A 17,053-nucleotide genomic window follows, 5' to 3' on the forward strand; every position below is an offset into this window, starting at 1 on the left:
GGCTTGCAAAGCTCGTAGAAATTCGTCTCGGTCAGCCAGAGCAGCCTGCGCTTCCTGCTAACCATCTGCTTAGCGCTCACAAAAGGAGGATTTCGGGCAGCCAAGTAAAGGAATATGGGCTCATAAAAAGGCCTTGAAGGTCTTGTTGCGTGTTGGAGGTGTCGCTGCGGTGACGGAGCGCCGTGTTCACGCCTGCTTGTGCGTCCTGCGCTCGTAAAGCAGACGCACCTCTCCCTCCAAAGGATCATTTCACGGAGGCGTTCCCTTTTAATTATCGGATTGTGGCCGGTTTATATTAGACTGATGTTGAAGCACTTATCGTTATTTGAGCTAATCCCGAATGATGCGAGCCGACTGGCTGCTTTGCTTCGAGCCAGAATGCGGAGGGACCGACGGGCCTTCAGTTAACTGAAAGTTTCTTTAAAAACACTTTAAATTGGCACTTTTTGAAAATAAAAATTTCATTATGGCCATTAAAGCATGGAAATAATAATGTACCAAAAGTATATTATCATTAAACACGCGCAGACTGAAAAATAATTCCACATGGTCACCTTAACAAGGGACTTTGTGGTGTATTTTCGTTAGTTTGGAAAAAAGTATAAAATACATATTTGAGTGTAAATCTCGTAGACAACAATTAATTAAAATTAAAATATTAACTTGAGAGTTGGGCAATGTGACAAGAACAGGCATGAATTTAAAAAAAATCAACAGCAAACAGTAAACAAATTAAGAATTAAGAGAAATTAACACACTGATTAATAAAATCACACAATAAAACAATGTATTTTTTTCTAAACCTCTTTAAATTATTTTATTGCAGGCTATTTCTCATTTTAATTGTGTATAAAACTGGCAACAATTACGCGTTTTCCCCCCTTTGGGTCTGCGATGCATTTTCGCCTGATTGCTCGGCTTTAGCGGGTTTTCAGGGGCAAAGCTGACAGAACACGACTATCAGGCTCCAAGTCGCTTTAATAAGAGTTTTATATGGGCTCTCAGTGTCCGCTCATATGAATGCGTTTTAAATCAAATCACAGATGCACTTTTATTCAGCCGGTTAAAATAGCAGAACAAAACCGTCTTTAGAAATAAAGCTTTTTTTATTCCACGGGGCTTTTTTTCCTCCTTTTTTGGAGGCAGAGTGAGGGGAGCAGAGAAAGGCCGTGGGGCGCCTCCTCCGCAGCTGAGGGTGACAGTTAGTTCATGGTTAACAGGATCAGGAGCGCACGGCTCAGGCCGCACACTTCTGCGCGCACTGAGCCGCCGCTCCGCGCACTCAATGAAGCCTGCGCAGAAAAGAGTGATATTTAACACATCTGTTAAAGCGTTTTGATAGCAGAAATCCGTTTAAGACATTATTCCATGACGAGGGCCAGATTGAGTGTTGAGAATCCCATGAAACCCTAAAACTGATTTACATTTGAGATGCTGCACAGCGTCTGCAACCGAAGGACAACATGTAGACTTAACAAAATGATAGAAATCACCTGTTAAGTTAAGTTTTAGACGTGGAGCCCGATTATCACACATTTACCCCAAGGGGCTTTAAATGGTTTGATGTTAGGGACAGTAAGCCCCAAGTTTCACCTACTCCTGTTTTTATTTGCAGCCCTGGAAACAGAATAAAAGAATAATTTAGCATTTTAAAGAGTATATTTTTATATCCTGCGCAACAGAAGACAGCCTGGATGGAAAAGAATAATGTACCCTTTTAACGTCCCGATTTAATGACTGAATCTGTAAAGATTGCTCTTTAATTAGGCCGCTTGCCTCCGCCAAACAAAACAAATTCAAAGGAAAGTGGTCAACGTGCAAAATTGATGACTGAGCCTCCTTTGTCCCGGGGACATTGTGTGTTGCTTGCTTATGAAGTCTAATGCAATCATAAATTGCGTCCTCCGGCCAATCAGCGGGCCGGGGGATGCGGCATGAAAGCGACCCATGTGGAGAACTTTGTTGAGCCCCATTGTTGAGGCTGTCAGGCCTGAGCGGAGGGCCGGGGGTGTGGGGGGGCAGGCTGCTATAAAACTGCTCTCCCCAGAGTGAGGGGACCAGAGGAGTTAGCAGCCATTCACACGACTCATTCCCTCCCAGCTACCACAAGGAGTATCTCAGAGTTCACACTCTGTTTTTTTTCTTCATCCGGGACCATGATGATCCCAAGCGTCATCGCGCCTCCTGCCATCTACCCGGGCCTGTACCGGCCCGCCGCTGCCCTGCCGCTGCAGCAGACCCTGCCGTCCGTCTTCCCGACGCACTCCAGCTTTCTAGTGGAGGACCTGCTGCGGATAAGCCGCCCGGCCGCCTTCATAAACCGGACTGTCCCGCCAACGAGCGCCTCCCTGCCCACCGCCACGACCACCGTGTCCTTCAGCGGCGCAGCCTTGGAGCGCGCGGCGGCCACGACCGCGATGACGCGCGAATCGTGCTCGCCGAAAACGTCAGTGCCGAGCAGCAAGGACCCAACTTTTCTCAAGTTTGGAGTGAGCGCCATCCTCGCACCTTCACCAAAGACCGGTGAGTGGACCGACTCCTCCGGGCTTCTGCCTGCAGTCTGAGCTGATGTGTTTGGTTGTTAACGTGTGTGATGTTCCTCCACAGCGTCGCCCCCTCCCGCAGTCCACGGCCTGCACTCCAAGACCTTCCCCATCCCCTGCTTCGACGGAAACTTTCACCCCATATTCAGGACACCTTATTTACCAGGTAGGCGCCACCTTTACGCACGTCCTCTTCAGAGAAGCACCTCTCTTTATCCTCTGGTATTCTGGCTCAGCTAAACACTGTCACCCCCTGTCATTGACTTTTACCAGAAAAGAAGAAATCACTGTCTTACTAATGGGGACCGCTGGCTCGGGCCCCTGCCCGGACCCACCCACCCCCTAATTAACCAATTATCCCAAATCGTCACGCTCTAAATTTGAGGCGGGGTGGCGAGTTATCGCCCCCCCCTGCTTCCCATTGGGGGGCGTTTTGGCATTTCTCTGGCCCCGCGTTTTCCCACAGCGCCCGGGGGGCCACCGGGCCGCTGAGGCGGGCAACAAAGCCCTCAGCACCGTGACCAATTTGGTCAGCTCCCACCGGGCGAGCCACCCACACACCCCGGAGGATGACTTTTACCAGGGGGGGCAAAGGCGTGAACCAGTCATGCACTAATTTCCCTATTAGGCGCTATTGAGAGTTTTCAATATTCTCACAAGACCACATAGCGCGTCGTTGTTCCTGATTCTGCTGCGGCCACAGGGCAGCTACAGTCAGGAGGGCGTCCAGCGGACAGCATCCAGACAGGGAAAGTGTCCTGCGCGGTGGGATCTTGAAGTAATGTTTAAAAAAGCCCAACCACGTCCAAAATGTCTCAGCTGGGGGAGGCTCGTCTCCCCAAGCTGCACGGCTCATAGGATAGGTTACCAGTGACCTCCAGTCCTCCTTCTCTCTGTGCCCTAAACGTTCCTCTATTCTCCGAGCGGGGCCAATCAACGAGTTGAGATAAAGAATAATCTCTTAGAAAAGTCTATAAAGTCGCTAGTCCGTGCTTTCATTCAGGCAAATCATAATGGAGATGGAGTCTTTTCATGGGCTCAGCTGAATGCCTCAACAAAACAACTCCGGCGTCCTGAATAGCTTTTCGTGTTCATTTAATGAAAATGATTTGAAGGCACGAAGAAAAAAAAATTCCCCTCCACTCCTCTGCTCTGCTCTCCCCCCACCGGGCATCAGTATTCTGGTATGCAGTTGTGTTTAGTTTGAAAGTGTAAATCTCCTTTTGTTGCCATAATATATGGCCTTCGCCGCCTGTCCAGAGTCTTTTCTGCGTTAGTTCATTACTACACAATTACCGTTCACGGTTTATTAACTCCTCTATCCGCCCTCACAGGGTTCCTTAAAGGATATGCCACCTCTTTACCATACCAATGCGCTTGGGGACCGGCCAATGTGCTAATTAGTCACCTCGTGCCATTTCACTCAAAACGGAGACGTATTGCGCAGTTCCAAAGGGGGGGAAACTTCCAATACGAGCTGGCTGAGAAGTATGGCCTTAAAGAGAAATCATTATATTCATGCAGAGCCTCTCCGGTGAGCGCGTTTAGGTTCAGCTTTATAAAACACCTTCTCCAACTCCACGGCTGGTCACGTCGTGGCTGCCGGGTCGCCTCGAGGAAGACTTCTGTGATCTTTTTCTGTGATGTGGCAAAGAAAACAGAATTCAGCTGGTTCTAACTTCTTCTTCTGTGTTCGCATTGTAGCATCCTCATCCGTTGTTCCCATCCCCGGGACCTTTTCGTGGCCCCTGGCCACCAGAGGGAAGCCGCGCAGAGGGATGCTGAGGAGGGCGGTGTTCTCAGACGTGCAGCGTAAGGCCTTGGAGAAAATGTTCCAGAAACAGAAGTACATCAGCAAGCCCGACAGGAAGAAACTGGCCTCTAAGCTGGGCCTGAAAGACTCACAGGTAAAACGTCACAAGTGGTTCTCATCTGCTTAAAATGTTCAGCGTCTCGTGCGTAATTGGCCCCCAAAGACGCTGTTGCGCACCGAACTTCAGCTCATTCATCATTTTCTTCTTGCCCTTACAGGTGAAAATCTGGTTCCAGAACCGGCGGATGAAGTGGAGAAACTCCAAGGAACGAGAGCTGCTGTCGTCCGGCGGCTGCCGCGAGCAGACGCTGCCCACCAAAGCCAACCCGCATCCGGACCTGAGCGACGTGGGCAAGAAGTCGTCAGCCGATGAAGAGGAGGAGGAGGAAGAAGAGTTCGGGAGGGAGAGTATAATGGCGGCAGGGTCCAGCATCTCCTCTCCGTCTCTTTCCAGTAAGCACTCGGACTTCTCAGAGTCAGACGAAGAAGAAATAACAGTATCTTAATTTATTTTTATAAAGCAAATCTAGAGATATAACCCGTGTTTTGTTTTCATACGAGACTGTGAACAGATCTGTAAGCAGCTGAGACAAGACCTCATAAATGTCCGTTTAAAAAAACAAAAACAAAAACAAAAAAAGTTTCGCTCAAGTTTGTTGCTTCATCAGCGCATGCGCACTGGATCTGCTTCTGAGACACAATTTGCTGTTTTGCACAGCTTCGTTCAATTGTACAGTATTTTGTACAATTTTGTATGGACATTTTATGCCAAGAATATTGAGTTACCTTTACCTTGACCTTGAATAGAGTTGTTTATTGAAAATGTAGCTATTTCGTTAATAATTTATATGAATTTGTTTAATAAGTATGTTGTATTATGTGCTGTATATATGTTTATTTCACATGTTTTGTACAAATACCAAATAAAATTGTAAACATTTCCAAGTCAAGTTGTCCAAGTTTTAATAAACGAACCATTTGACAAGTTTCAATCATAAATAATCATTAATTTTATTGAATCACAATAACTTAAGACTAGTACAGTGATAGATTTTTTTAATTCTCCGAGCCCTGGACAAACCGGTGATGACAAACAGCACCAATCTGCTCTGATGTAAAGAGACTGTACACAAAATACTCCGTTTCAAGTACCGTTACAAATCAGCTAGAAAAAGTCATCAAAATGCTGCGAGATAATCAACTATTTACAAAGTTATCTTACATATAAAAAATGTACATCGCAAAGAAGGCTAAACATTCATCGAGTTTGTGAGTTAATAAACTGACAGACTGGTCAAATGCTTCAACAACATCCACACCTCTGAGAGCAGGCGCTACACAAGACAGACGCAGTCAGTCTCTTTGTGCTTACAAGGACCGCAGCAGGAGAGCCTCTATACAATACAGACACACGTATGGACAAAGGACACGGGGGGACAAAAGTCTTCAAAACTCTGCTTCCATGCTGTACGTCTCGGCAGTGATGAAAACGCACATTCAGCTTTTGCCTTCCATTTGCAGATCAGAATGAACGTTGCATAGGATCGGTGACAGGAACACTGAAAGCGATGCACGACCCCGGCTTTAAACATCCGCCTGCCCTTCGCAGAAGGCAGGCTGGGAGGCTTAAAGCTAAGAAAGAAAAAAAAAGTCCAATATTCTTTATTTTTTTTAAGCCACGGAAATGATGTCAAATCATTTTTTACGTTACCAGTCGCCCTCAAGTACCTTTTTATACCTTTAATCTCAGATTAATTATGACTACAAACAAAGCAGCATTTACACTAACTTTCACTGAATTAGTTCAACATGTTTGTTAGGACAGTCTTGTTCATCACAAATCACATAATCAAAACCAGACCATGAGCATAGCGACAGCACAGTTAAAGGATGGGCATGAGGTATAAAATCAACACATCCGTCCTAAACTTTCCTCACTCAGTCAACCTCAAAACGGTTCTGATTTCAAGCACCAAAACACACATCTATGTCTATATTTATATATATTATCTGTCTTGCTAGCGGTCCATATATTTACACCAGCTTCACAGCACTGGGTCTTACATGCATACACGTTAGTTTGAAACCCGAAGTACTGCTTCCCATTCACGTCTCAATCGCACGCCATTGGTGTCTGATATGATGCGAGGTCGACGCCGCCCCTCAAGGAGCGAGTCGACTCGGAGCCCTGTTAAGTTTACAGCCATTTAGACAAATGAAGACTCGGCCAACGCACGTAGTCTGTTAGAAAAGAGTAAGGCATTGTTTCGTTAGAATTCGGTCCAGCACCTAAAGAGATTTGTGCTACAGCAGCCTGTTGGGGCCAGCGTGCATGGAGATCTCAAGGATTATTAAGTGGTCAAAGCGAGAACTCAGAAGCAGCGGAGGCCTTAGACACAATACAGATAGAAAAGGACATTGTCTCAAAGGTTAATGCGGTAAAAGAATAAACCGAGCCAGAGTGAACGTTTATTTCCCAGTCAGTTCTCAAAACAGGACTCTAAAGGGATTCTGCACAGATGTTGTCCTCATCCTGGATGTTGTACTGGGTGAGAAAGGCTTTTTGAGTTCAGGATTTCTGACTGGTGTCTGCATTCACAGTTGTGTTTTTGGGCAATAAAACACATGCATTTAGTAGGTTATTATGCTCGATTTTAAAGGAACTACTTTCTGGTAGAACAACAGTTTCCGAGAGGCGAGGCAGGATGTAACCGCCGAGGACCAAGGCCGTGTATCAGCAAGAATCCGTCGACAGGATACGCATCACAGAGCAGGCGCTACGATCCAGTTTACTGTGATACTGTTTCATAGACTTGTGCTTACACTGGCGATATGTGCTTGCTTCTCGTCTCAGCTGAAGCTGTTATGTTGCAGTGCTGTAATCTGTTAAGTTGTTGCTGGGTTAAACGTGACACAAAATGAACCACAGGCACAAGTCGCTGCATGTGAACTGTGCAGGGTACTTGAGAATCAATACAGCATCATGAAACGTGTGGCGAAACTGATGACAGGTTCCAGAGTTTCCACAAACTCCACTTTTATTTCCCAAGTCGCAAACACACTGACTTAACATTCACTTTGGCTCCATTTATCCTCCAGCATTCGCATGAGCAACTTGAGCCATAGAGAAGCAGGAGGAGGAGGAGGAGGAGGAGGAGGAAGAACAGAAAGCCTCTGGCTGTTCATGCATCCGTCCGTCCGTCCAACCAGCAGCACCAGACTCATCTGTGCTCTCAGCAGCTGGTAAGCCAGACCCACTGATGCCCCAGAGGCGAGGGTCTGTATCGCCATCTGCAGGCAGCTCAGGTGCACTGCAGCTGGTGCAGCCCAGCCAGAGCATGCTGGGCCCGACGAGCTGATGCCGAGGCTCAATGGTGGATGGAGGACTTCTGGCTGGTGTTCAGGTGCGCTGGCGGCTGGTGATGGTGGAAATGATGGCGCCTCAGTGACAGACTGTGTGCTTTTAATCAGTCTCATGTAAAAGTCAGGCTCCTGGCAGAGGAGCCATGGGCCACAGCGGTGAAAGAAACCAAACAAACCAAAAAATAAAACAGCAGTGCAGTAGAAACTTTTGTTGCCCATTTTCTGAAATGCAAGTTGTACTTTGTTTTTTTTCTCCTCTTTTTAAATATTTGGGTTACCTGCACCCAAATTAAGGTGGCTGGATTTTGTGGCATGATGTTACGCTCTCAAGTAGAGGTCCCCGTGTTGCGTTTTGAACGGCATCACAAGGTCGACTCCAGCGACGAGTCCAGGATGTCGTCCTGGTGGCTGTTGCTGTTGGAGTCGCTGTCGTAGCTCTGCGGGCTCGACGACGTCGCCGCCTCCTTCAGACGCATCAGCATGTTCATCTGTCGGCACAAACAAGAGTCGGTCTGATTGCGGTTTGCGGCTGTTGCGTTCAAACACTGTGCTCTCTCTAAGTGTTACTGCATAACTCGTTAACATTCGTCAAACTGCTGGTTCAAAGGTCAAGAATAAATTTGGACGTTCCTTTTCAAAATTCATGGAAAAAGACCCCCAATGACATCAGTTTTAACTTTAGACACAACACGTACGACTAACTCGGTCACTCCTGTTCCTCTTCCTGTGTGCTTTCACTCACCAGCGGGTCTGCGTCGCTGTCGCTCTGCGGCGGCTCTTTCCTGACTCCTTCTCTCGGGGCAGAGTAGCCATCGAAACCCACATCTTCCGGGCGGAGCTGCAGCAGCGGGGGCCACTCGGCTGGAGTCGGGGTGGCTGACCACGGGTAAGTGTCAATCACCCAGGCAGCGGGGTCCTCCCAGGCAGCCCTGCGGCCGTACAGCTGCAGAGAGACACGCAGTTTAACATGGAGACACAATGGAAGACACTCCGGGGTTCGGCACAACGGCTCGGAGGAGGTCTGAGGTGCACTTTGCAAGCTTTGTGAGGAAATCTCAAATCGCACAGGTGTTAAAGGAGTGCTGCACCGCCTAAGAGAACATTGGGCAACAGCGAACAGGAACTGTTTGCTTATTAACATGCATTTAACATATGTAACACATGTTACTCAAAATACCTCACGCAGAATATCTTCCTCGTTCCAAAGTGAGGTCTTCCTCGTTACATGTGTTAAACTATTAGTGCACAGTTAGGAGCAAGACGACCTCATTTGAATCTGCTCCTCATTCTTCATCTGAACTTATGTGAACACTATTAACATTTGTAGTTTTGTAAATAGACTTTATTTATGGAGAGTTATGAAGCACAGAGGAAAAACAAAGGGGCAGTTCACCCTAATATCAAAAATGCATATTTTTTACTCTCGTTCTTCTTCTCTCTTTCCACTCAGAGGCTGCTTTCTGGTCATTGGCTGCTGCCTAATTAAATCAGATACTAATTACGTGCAGATTAAGAGTACAAATTGAATCCACCCAGTCATTCTCAAACTCATTATACTTCTGGATCTCTTAAACATCCCCTGAGCATGTTGAACCAAGTCTCTTGTATGAATATGTCTGATAGTTAAAGCTGAATTATCCTTAAAATCCCAGACCAGGACCACCAACAGAAATGGAATCTGTTGTTAACTGTGTGTGTGTTACCTGTAGTCCCTCTCGTACAGCCTCTAGCATGTAGGGGATGATGGAGTAGTTCCACAGGTCAGTGAACCAAACCCTGGATCCCTCCACGTCCATGGGACAGGACAAGAAGAGACGAGGTCCTGCATGCCACAGAGCAGACAAGTGAGACCCTCATTGTCTCTACACATTGACATTTATTAAAGGACCTTTCGTCGATCTTACCGATGGTGACATCAGAGGAGCTGTGCGTCTCCAGGAAGCGGTTCAGGTGGTGCCAAACCCGCGGGATCCAGTCGATGATCTTCACCAGCTCCATGTTGCGCATCCGGCTGCCGATCTCCATCTCGATCAGCTTCCTCCTCAGGTAGCGACCAAGGAAGCCTTTCACCGGCTCCATGTGGTTGGCACACAGCACCCACCTGAATCAGAGTTGTAAATCAAGACTTTAAAAAAGACCAGATTTACCTGTATAAATTAAACGTACTGTGAGCATCCAGCTGGGGGTGGAGGAGCAGGTGGAGGATATCAGCAGCAGTTTACCTGAAGTTGTGGTGAAGCTGCAGGTTAGGGGCAGATGACGTGGCTTGGCTCATGGTGCCGATAATGTATGGACTGAAAGGAGAGTAAAACACTGATTATTTTATTTATTTATTTTATTTTCAAAATGAGTTCAAACAGGGCTGATTAACCCTGTCACAGTGTAGAGCAGCACACAGCTGAAGGGGCCACTCACACTCACTCAACAGTACTGCAGTTGACGTATATACAAATTCATTCATAACCATGACTTTTAGCGTGCTTTGTGCAGATGTTTGTGTGTGTGTGTGTGTGTGCTGACCAGTGCTGGTAGTTGCAGTTGAAGACGCCGTTGAAGATCTCCCCCAATGAGCTGACGTGGTGCAGGTTGTCCAGGATGACCACCAGAGGGCCGTCTGCCCCCGGGATACCACCGCACTGCTCAGCCAGACCTGACAGGTACTGACGCAGCTCCTACACACACACACACACACACACACACACACACACACACACAGACAGAAGCTTTTGAAATCATGTCACTATTAGTATTTGTTTTAATGGAATTGCTAAAACCTTTCTGACCTGCATCAGTCACAGTGTTTGAATGACTCAATCTTTACTACTTTGCAAAGATGATCAGCCTTCATGTCTGTTAAACTGACAGAATCAGAATGATTGTTTACCTTGCTGGACTTGTGGTCCACGTTGAAAGTGACGACGGCGTGCGGGGTCAGAGGTCGGCCCTCCAGCTGCAGCAGGTGTCGAGACAGCTGATTGGCCAGGTAGGTCTTCCCTGTCCCGCTGGGGCCTGACAGGATGACACGCCTGTGCTCCTTCAGCAGGGAGACGTAGCGCTGCAGCATCGGCTTCGGGATCAGAGTGTCGAACACGAGTGAGTCCACGTTCTCGCTGCTCACACCTGGACACACACACACACAGATCAGGATATTTCTGCCAGCTGGTTTTCAAAGGACAGATGATGAGTTTCTGGAAACCTCTCAAAACGAATGACTCATTTTGATCAATTAAAGCTTTTAAATACAATTTTGAATTAAAAACTAATAGTTTGATTTCATTTCCCACAGCCCAACGTAATGACTCCAAGGTGCTTGTTTTGTCCAATTAACTGTTCACGATGTAAAACGGAGAAAAGCAGCAAATCTTCACATCTGACAAGCCTTTTGGTCAATGGTTTTTCAGTGTAGACAGTGCAGTGTCGGCACCTTTCAGCTGGATGTTGATGGTGTTGCTGTCTCCCACCAGGTAGCCGCAGGGCAGCAGCTCGGGCGTGTGCGCGGCGCTGCTGGGCCGGTGGATTTCTCCGATGTTGTATCCCTCCACGCTGTCTGAGCTGAGGCCCAACTGGCTTATCGGGTCCACATGAGTGATGTACTCCTGTCAAATGAAAGCACATTTTTATTGTATAAAAACTGTCTGTGTGTATTCTGTAATACAGCAGAAAACCTGACAGCCAAGACTCATTTTAAAGATCATTCAAAGACTCAAAACAGTTAATAGTCGAATATGTTTACCTTGAAAAGGCGTCGGACCACTCCGTCCAAGACATCCCACTTGGTTTTACCGCTTACACCAATGCAACCAATCAGAAAATGGCGAGGACGGCCCTCCTGTGATGGAAAAAAAATTGATTAAACATGACAAAAAAACCTAAAGACACGATAACAACCCCACGAAACAATTTCACAAAGCGGTCTCACCTCTCCCCACTTGCTGTCTTCGTCCAGGCTGACGACAATCTTCACGTGTCGCCCCTCCTTCCTCATCCCTCCGTCTCCGCCGGTGTCGTCCAGCAGCATATCTGAGAGGTGGGCAAAGAGCATTTTCAAGTCAGACCACATTCAAAAAAGTGTTTTACCTTTAAGAAATCAAGCTGCCGCAGAAACCAACAGTAAGAAAGTTACTTCACTGTCTGACACACACAGTGTCACCTGGTTGTAGAAAGGAAATTATCCATTTTTATCCATTATGTTTCACACTGATCCCATACAGCCTTGGGAAAAACAATCACTTCAGACTGTCAAAGCCTAGTTAGTAACTCACACAAATGTACCAGGAACTGCAGATCAGCTCTGTCTTACCCAGGCTCGTGGACTCGCTGGTGGTGAGGTTGAGGCTGTGCTGGGCGAGTCCCGGACCGGTTCCAGGGGCCTGGCTGTGTGCGTGAGGGGGAGGAGAGGACGAGATGGAGACCTGGGAGCCCGTCCTGCTGCCCTGATTCTCCAGCTTCAGACGGTCATTCTCCGCCTTCAGCTTCTCGATCTCCAGCTGCAGAAACACAGTCACACATGGAGTTAGCCAACAAAAAACAGTCACAATATTAAATCTAATTCATTCTGAACATAAATTACAGCTCATTTGTTTGTATTTAAATGCCCCACGAGTGTAAAAAATGTCTCCTTCAAATGACGGTCTTCACCAACTGTCAAAGCCAACACCTTCGCTGTGACATCACTGATTGGGTTGCAGCCAGAAGTTCAACAACAGCTTTCTGCACTCTGTGATTCAGTGCTGATTTATCATTTAATGTGAAGTTCTCTATTATTTGTGTGTGTGTGTGTGCTCAGACCTGCATGCGGTTCATGGCCTCCCGCAGCTGGTCCAGCTGATGGGCGGAGCTTAGGGCCTCCAGGCGGATGTCCGTCAGCTTCATCTCCTTCTCCCTGAGCTCGCTGCGCAGCTGCATCACCGTCTCCGCCTCGCTGTCCAGACACTCAGACAATCTGAACACACGAGAGGGACAGAACACAGTTCAGCGACATTAGAATATTATATGAGCAGAGACAAGAGATTATTTAAATGTTTTTCTGTAGGATAAGCTGGCTGTGTCAACAACGTATGATGGCATCACGCACATTGAGTTGGAGTGTGTGTTCCTCAGCATGTGGCTGGAAGCTCCCGTGCCGTTGTGGGGCAGTTTGGGGGAGGACGGCAGCGAGGAGTCCGTCATCTCCTCGATGTCGGAGTGTGAAGAGGCCGACTTGGGGGATTTCTTCTTGCTGAATGCTTGTTTGAAGGAGCTTCGCAGCTGCAGGTGGGAAACAGAAAAAGACACAGAGAGACGGTAAACTGGCAAAGAAAAACACTCCCAAAAACACATGGCTGAGAAAGAAGAGGAGGAGGAGGAGGAGGAAGAGGGGCAGTGTGCCAGGGCAAGTGGAGGAGAAGTACTATTAAAAAGTGCAAGTGAGTCAGAAGGAGAAAGAAGGGAATTATGGGTAGACTGTCTTATGACTTGAGCTCAGCTCTATGCGCTAACAGACGGTGTGTGCATTGTGGCTGTTTCCTATTGTGAAACATGGTGAAAAACATGAATAAATGAAAAAAACTTAATGAAAAATATTAAGGCCTTTCTTAATGTATAAAATTGTATAAGTTGCACTGCAGTCACCCTGTAGTTCCTCATTTTCCTGATCTTACTTAGAGGGACTCTAAAAAAAAATGAAAAATGCTCTTCGATAAGACTGCAGTGCTTTTTAAGCCATGATGAGCCAGATTTAAATTACATGACAGAGAAACACGCATGTCAAAATCTGTTTGACATCCTCATATCATTTGTGAGTTTGTGTTTAAAGGAGAAATCCACCAGGAATACGTGACACGTGAGTTCGTTTCAGTCAGTTATTCCCTACAAGCTTTCCAACAGTCTCTTGAGAAATGGCCTCCATGTAGAATACATGCAGGAGGACGCATTCACACATCGACCAGCTGCAGCTCGTGCCGGGGGTACAAATCATCTCTTCCGAAATCTTTTGTTTTCTATAGGATTTTTAAAATTCACAATCACAAATACCCCTTTGCTGACAGCGTTCAAGTATTTTCGGGTGGAGTTTTCCTTTCGAGAGCTCGGCTCAAGTGTCATGAGAGCAGTTTTGTGGGAGAAGCAGTGTTGGAGAGGGGGAAGACGGGCACTACAGTGGCAGCGGAGGGCAGGAAGAGAGCGGGTGAAGCACTGAGGTTAGTAATCCTAGAAGAAGTGCAGGGGTTAGGCAGCCTTGTTTCTTTCCTTTCACACAGCCTACCATTCTTACCTCATAGACCTGCCACATGAAGCGAAGCAAAGGAAGACAGAGAGACAAAACAGCACATGTTCATATGGGTTTGGATGTGTTAATGGAGGGACAGATTAAACCAGAGGCCCCTACAGGACTGAAGCTCATTCTGACCGCAAACTTATGCTACAGCCGACAGGAAACAGGGAGGCTTTCATGATCTATTACATACTCTCCGACACACACAGCCCCTATACACTCCACATCACACACACTGTATGAGCACCTGCATGGAGGAACCTCCTGTGGGGTCTCGTCTACACAAACGCACACAAAGGAGGGTCGTTTATCATCACTGTGACCTAAACCAGCTTTTAACAGCTACGAGAAAACACCACACGCCTTCTCCTAAAATTCAGCATCAGGGTCAGCTACTGTCATCCACAACACGGTTTTAGTCTACAGGACGACAGAGAAGATTAAAAAGTTGCATACGTCATCATGTCTGACTTGTCCTCCGGTGCACAAAAAAGTCTTTCAGCAACAGAAAGGGAAGGTTGTGAGTGAAAGCATGTACAGAGTTTTGTTGTATGATCAAATGAGGATTGGACAGCAGTCAGTAAACACTGATTTGCTGACTTGCAGTTCAAGAAACAATTACTACAACTGAATTCAGACATGTTTTAACCAAAATGATGTTTTTTGACCTGCAAACCACCAAAATCAATCACTACAACAACAGGACTGAGTCTATGAGAGTGCATTCACCTTTTCCCCAGTGAAAGATGCCTGAAAGCGAGAAACCCAAATATGTGATGCCAACACAAACATGAAAATGCACAAAGAGACAAAGACGAAAACAACAAGCCACTATGAGTCTTGGCTGTCCCCTCGTTTGAAACTCACTGTACGCTGAAATCAGCATCTTACCCAGTTCTTCTTGTTCTTCTTCTTGTTTTTTGCGTCAGCGTCCATGTTGGAGCCCACGCTGGAGTGGCTGGTGGCGCTGGTGATGCTGCTGACACTGTCTGAGGAGTGCTGCCTCCTGATGCGCAGGTCTGGCTGCTGATTTTGCTGCTGCTGCTGGTGACTGCCGTTACTGCCGGCTGAGGAGAGACAGGAAGAAGCAGCAAGTTTAAAATCAAACATCAACAGTATTGCTTACTTGGGGAGTGAAATTTCTAGAATAGACTGGGACAGACTGTGGGATCTTTTTGTGTGAAGTGTCCTAGGATTGTCCCTGAGGTTTTTCAGATAAGAGTGCAGAAGAACATCTTGTATGTGTGCACTCTGACCAGCATTATGTGTGTCCATACCTGTCCTCTCCCCTTTAGGAGTGAGTTCAGGAGTGTTGATGACTCCATTGATGGCAGCCTGAGCCACAGCGTTCTGCTTCTTCAGCAGCTCGATGGTCTTCCTCAACTCATTCAGTTCAGAGTCCTACAGAGAGACAATGACAAGAGGATCAAACCAGCAAGTCAGCTGCAGTGCCTGAACGGACCCTCTGACTAACACTGTGTGCTAAAAAAAACACAAGAGGAGCTGCTTTCACCTTCTGCTCTGCTGTCAAGGTGAGACTCTTCAGTCTAATCGTCATGTTGCCCAGACTCTGTTCAAACGCTGCCACCAGGTGAGCCTGCAGGGGAAACAAACAAGTTGCGCAACCATTAAAACAATGTAAACCCGGAAGTCTGTACAGCTCAAAGCTCCTATGCACTTAACCTCACAAAGCCAAAGCCTCATTAGATGTTCATATTTGACCTGTTACTTCAGATATCACAGGTCTGATTGACTTGAAGGAGGTCAAAACCTCAAACTTTAAAAGACAGAGATAAAAACAACAACTATGTTTTCTCAAAAACCTCTTCTAAAGATATATTCCCACTGGATCACTCAGTGGATTCCCCCACTGGCTGCTGCTCGTGGAAGGATTAAAACGGAAGAGGAGCCAGAGGCCTGTGCGACTCTGTGGCTGAACACCACCAAAAGGCTTGAGGCTCTTTACCTGACAATACAGCCAAAGGTGCTGAGTGCAGAGAGATAACCAGACTTCTGTGTTATATGACTGGAAGAATGGGGGACAGAGTTGATTTAAGACCACGAGGGAATGAAGGCACTGAGCTGCGAGAGCCAGCAGAGACCTTGAGCTGAGAAAACCAAAACCGTGCCTCCTACTACAACCGAACCACCGGGTCTGAGAAAATACGAGTTTTCTACACAACCGCTTCAACCTTGGAGCTAAAACCCAAACATGACCCTGAGTGATGTCATCTTTACACCAGAATGAAAACAGAACCAAATCCAAATAATTGTGCAAAATAAGAACAGCCTGCGATAAATGATTATCCCCTGTAGGTCAGAGTCGGACAAGTTCCCACACTTCAAACACAACACTGAAGCCAAACGCTTACCTCATCTTTACCAAAAACAGTCCCTGGAGCAGCAACCCTTCATTGATGCTAAGGTCTAAGACAGTCCTGATGACATTATGAAGTCATCTTCAAAAATCTCTTGACTATGGTGTGGGTGACTGTTATGCTCTAACTCAATTTGACAGATTTCTGGCTGCACAAATACACTGAATTTCTGACCCTGAGGTCACAACAGGGGCATCTTCAGACTAGGTAGGTGGGAATGGCTGAAAACAAGCGAAACAAGCAGTTTTCAAAGGAACACGTAGACACAAAACAAAACGATAACGTGAAAATAAAGGATACAACACATAAACCACTAAAAGATCTGAAAGTACTTATTTTGAGTTCGAGCTACTGACTTTACCCGTTTAAGAAGCATGGGCGTCAATCACAACAGGCTTCAGACGGATAGAAATATTCTACTGATGCCTACAGGAAGTGTGTGTGTGTGTGTGTGTGTGTGTGAGACGTGAGTAAAGTGCTGACTGATGCGTGACTTTCTTAGATTCTCTGCCTCGGGGACTTTGAGGTGTGTTTAGATAATTCATCATTCCTCTGTGCCGTGTAATCAAATATTTGAACAAAGTGCCTCCCTCGCCCTGCATGTCCCCTCCAACTGTTTTCTTTCTGTGTTTTCCTGTCAACACTCACATCACGCCTTCTTGTATGGAGGCGCCATTAGCAGCATCTTCAGTCCACATCTGGGACA

The 17,053-nt window shown here is 46.7% G+C and overlaps 2 protein-coding genes across 11 annotated transcripts in view; one reads left to right on the plus strand and one right to left on the minus strand.

The window, feature by feature from the left end:
• Nucleotides 1-2,008: 2,008 nt before the first annotated feature.
• On the plus strand, nucleotides 2,009-4,936 carry dbx1a (developing brain homeobox 1a). Its single transcript, XM_046395211.1, has 4 exons — nucleotides 2,009-2,523; nucleotides 2,608-2,709; nucleotides 4,248-4,450; nucleotides 4,575-4,936. The coding sequence occupies exons 1-4, from the start codon at nucleotides 2,157-2,159 to the stop codon at nucleotides 4,860-4,862; spliced, it is 960 nt and encodes a 319-aa protein (XP_046251167.1). The 5' UTR covers nucleotides 2,009-2,156; the 3' UTR covers nucleotides 4,863-4,936.
• Nucleotides 4,937-5,342: 406 nt separating this feature from the next.
• The window catches only part of nav2a (neuron navigator 2a), a 189,898-nt gene continuing 178,187 nt past the window's right edge, over nucleotides 5,343-17,053 (minus strand). For all 10 annotated transcript variants that reach the window (XM_046395136.1, XM_046395150.1, XM_046395119.1 and 7 more), the window contains 16 exons: nucleotides 15,483-15,566; nucleotides 15,247-15,370; nucleotides 14,861-15,036; nucleotides 12,794-12,966; nucleotides 12,508-12,661; nucleotides 12,020-12,206; nucleotides 11,639-11,739; nucleotides 11,453-11,548; nucleotides 11,144-11,315; nucleotides 10,604-10,839; nucleotides 10,240-10,391; nucleotides 9,942-10,013; nucleotides 9,624-9,820; nucleotides 9,423-9,541; nucleotides 8,462-8,662; nucleotides 5,343-8,207 (listed from right to left, as the gene is read on the minus strand). In XM_046395136.1, the coding sequence (XP_046251092.1) occupies nucleotides 8,082-8,207; nucleotides 8,462-8,662; nucleotides 9,423-9,541; nucleotides 9,624-9,820; nucleotides 9,942-10,013; nucleotides 10,240-10,391; nucleotides 10,604-10,839; nucleotides 11,144-11,315; nucleotides 11,453-11,548; nucleotides 11,639-11,739; nucleotides 12,020-12,206; nucleotides 12,508-12,661; nucleotides 12,794-12,966; nucleotides 14,861-15,036; nucleotides 15,247-15,370; nucleotides 15,483-15,566 (2,370 nt within the window). In that variant the 3' untranslated portion in view covers nucleotides 5,343-8,081. The remainder of the gene's footprint in view (nucleotides 8,208-8,461; nucleotides 8,663-9,422; nucleotides 9,542-9,623; nucleotides 9,821-9,941; nucleotides 10,014-10,239; nucleotides 10,392-10,603; nucleotides 10,840-11,143; nucleotides 11,316-11,452; nucleotides 11,549-11,638; nucleotides 11,740-12,019; nucleotides 12,207-12,507; nucleotides 12,662-12,793; nucleotides 12,967-14,860; nucleotides 15,037-15,246; nucleotides 15,371-15,482; nucleotides 15,567-17,053) is intronic.

This window comes from Scatophagus argus, chromosome 1 (assembly GCF_020382885.2).
Source record: "Scatophagus argus isolate fScaArg1 chromosome 1, fScaArg1.pri, whole genome shotgun sequence".
Taxonomy (NCBI): Eukaryota; Metazoa; Chordata; class Actinopteri; family Scatophagidae; genus Scatophagus; species Scatophagus argus.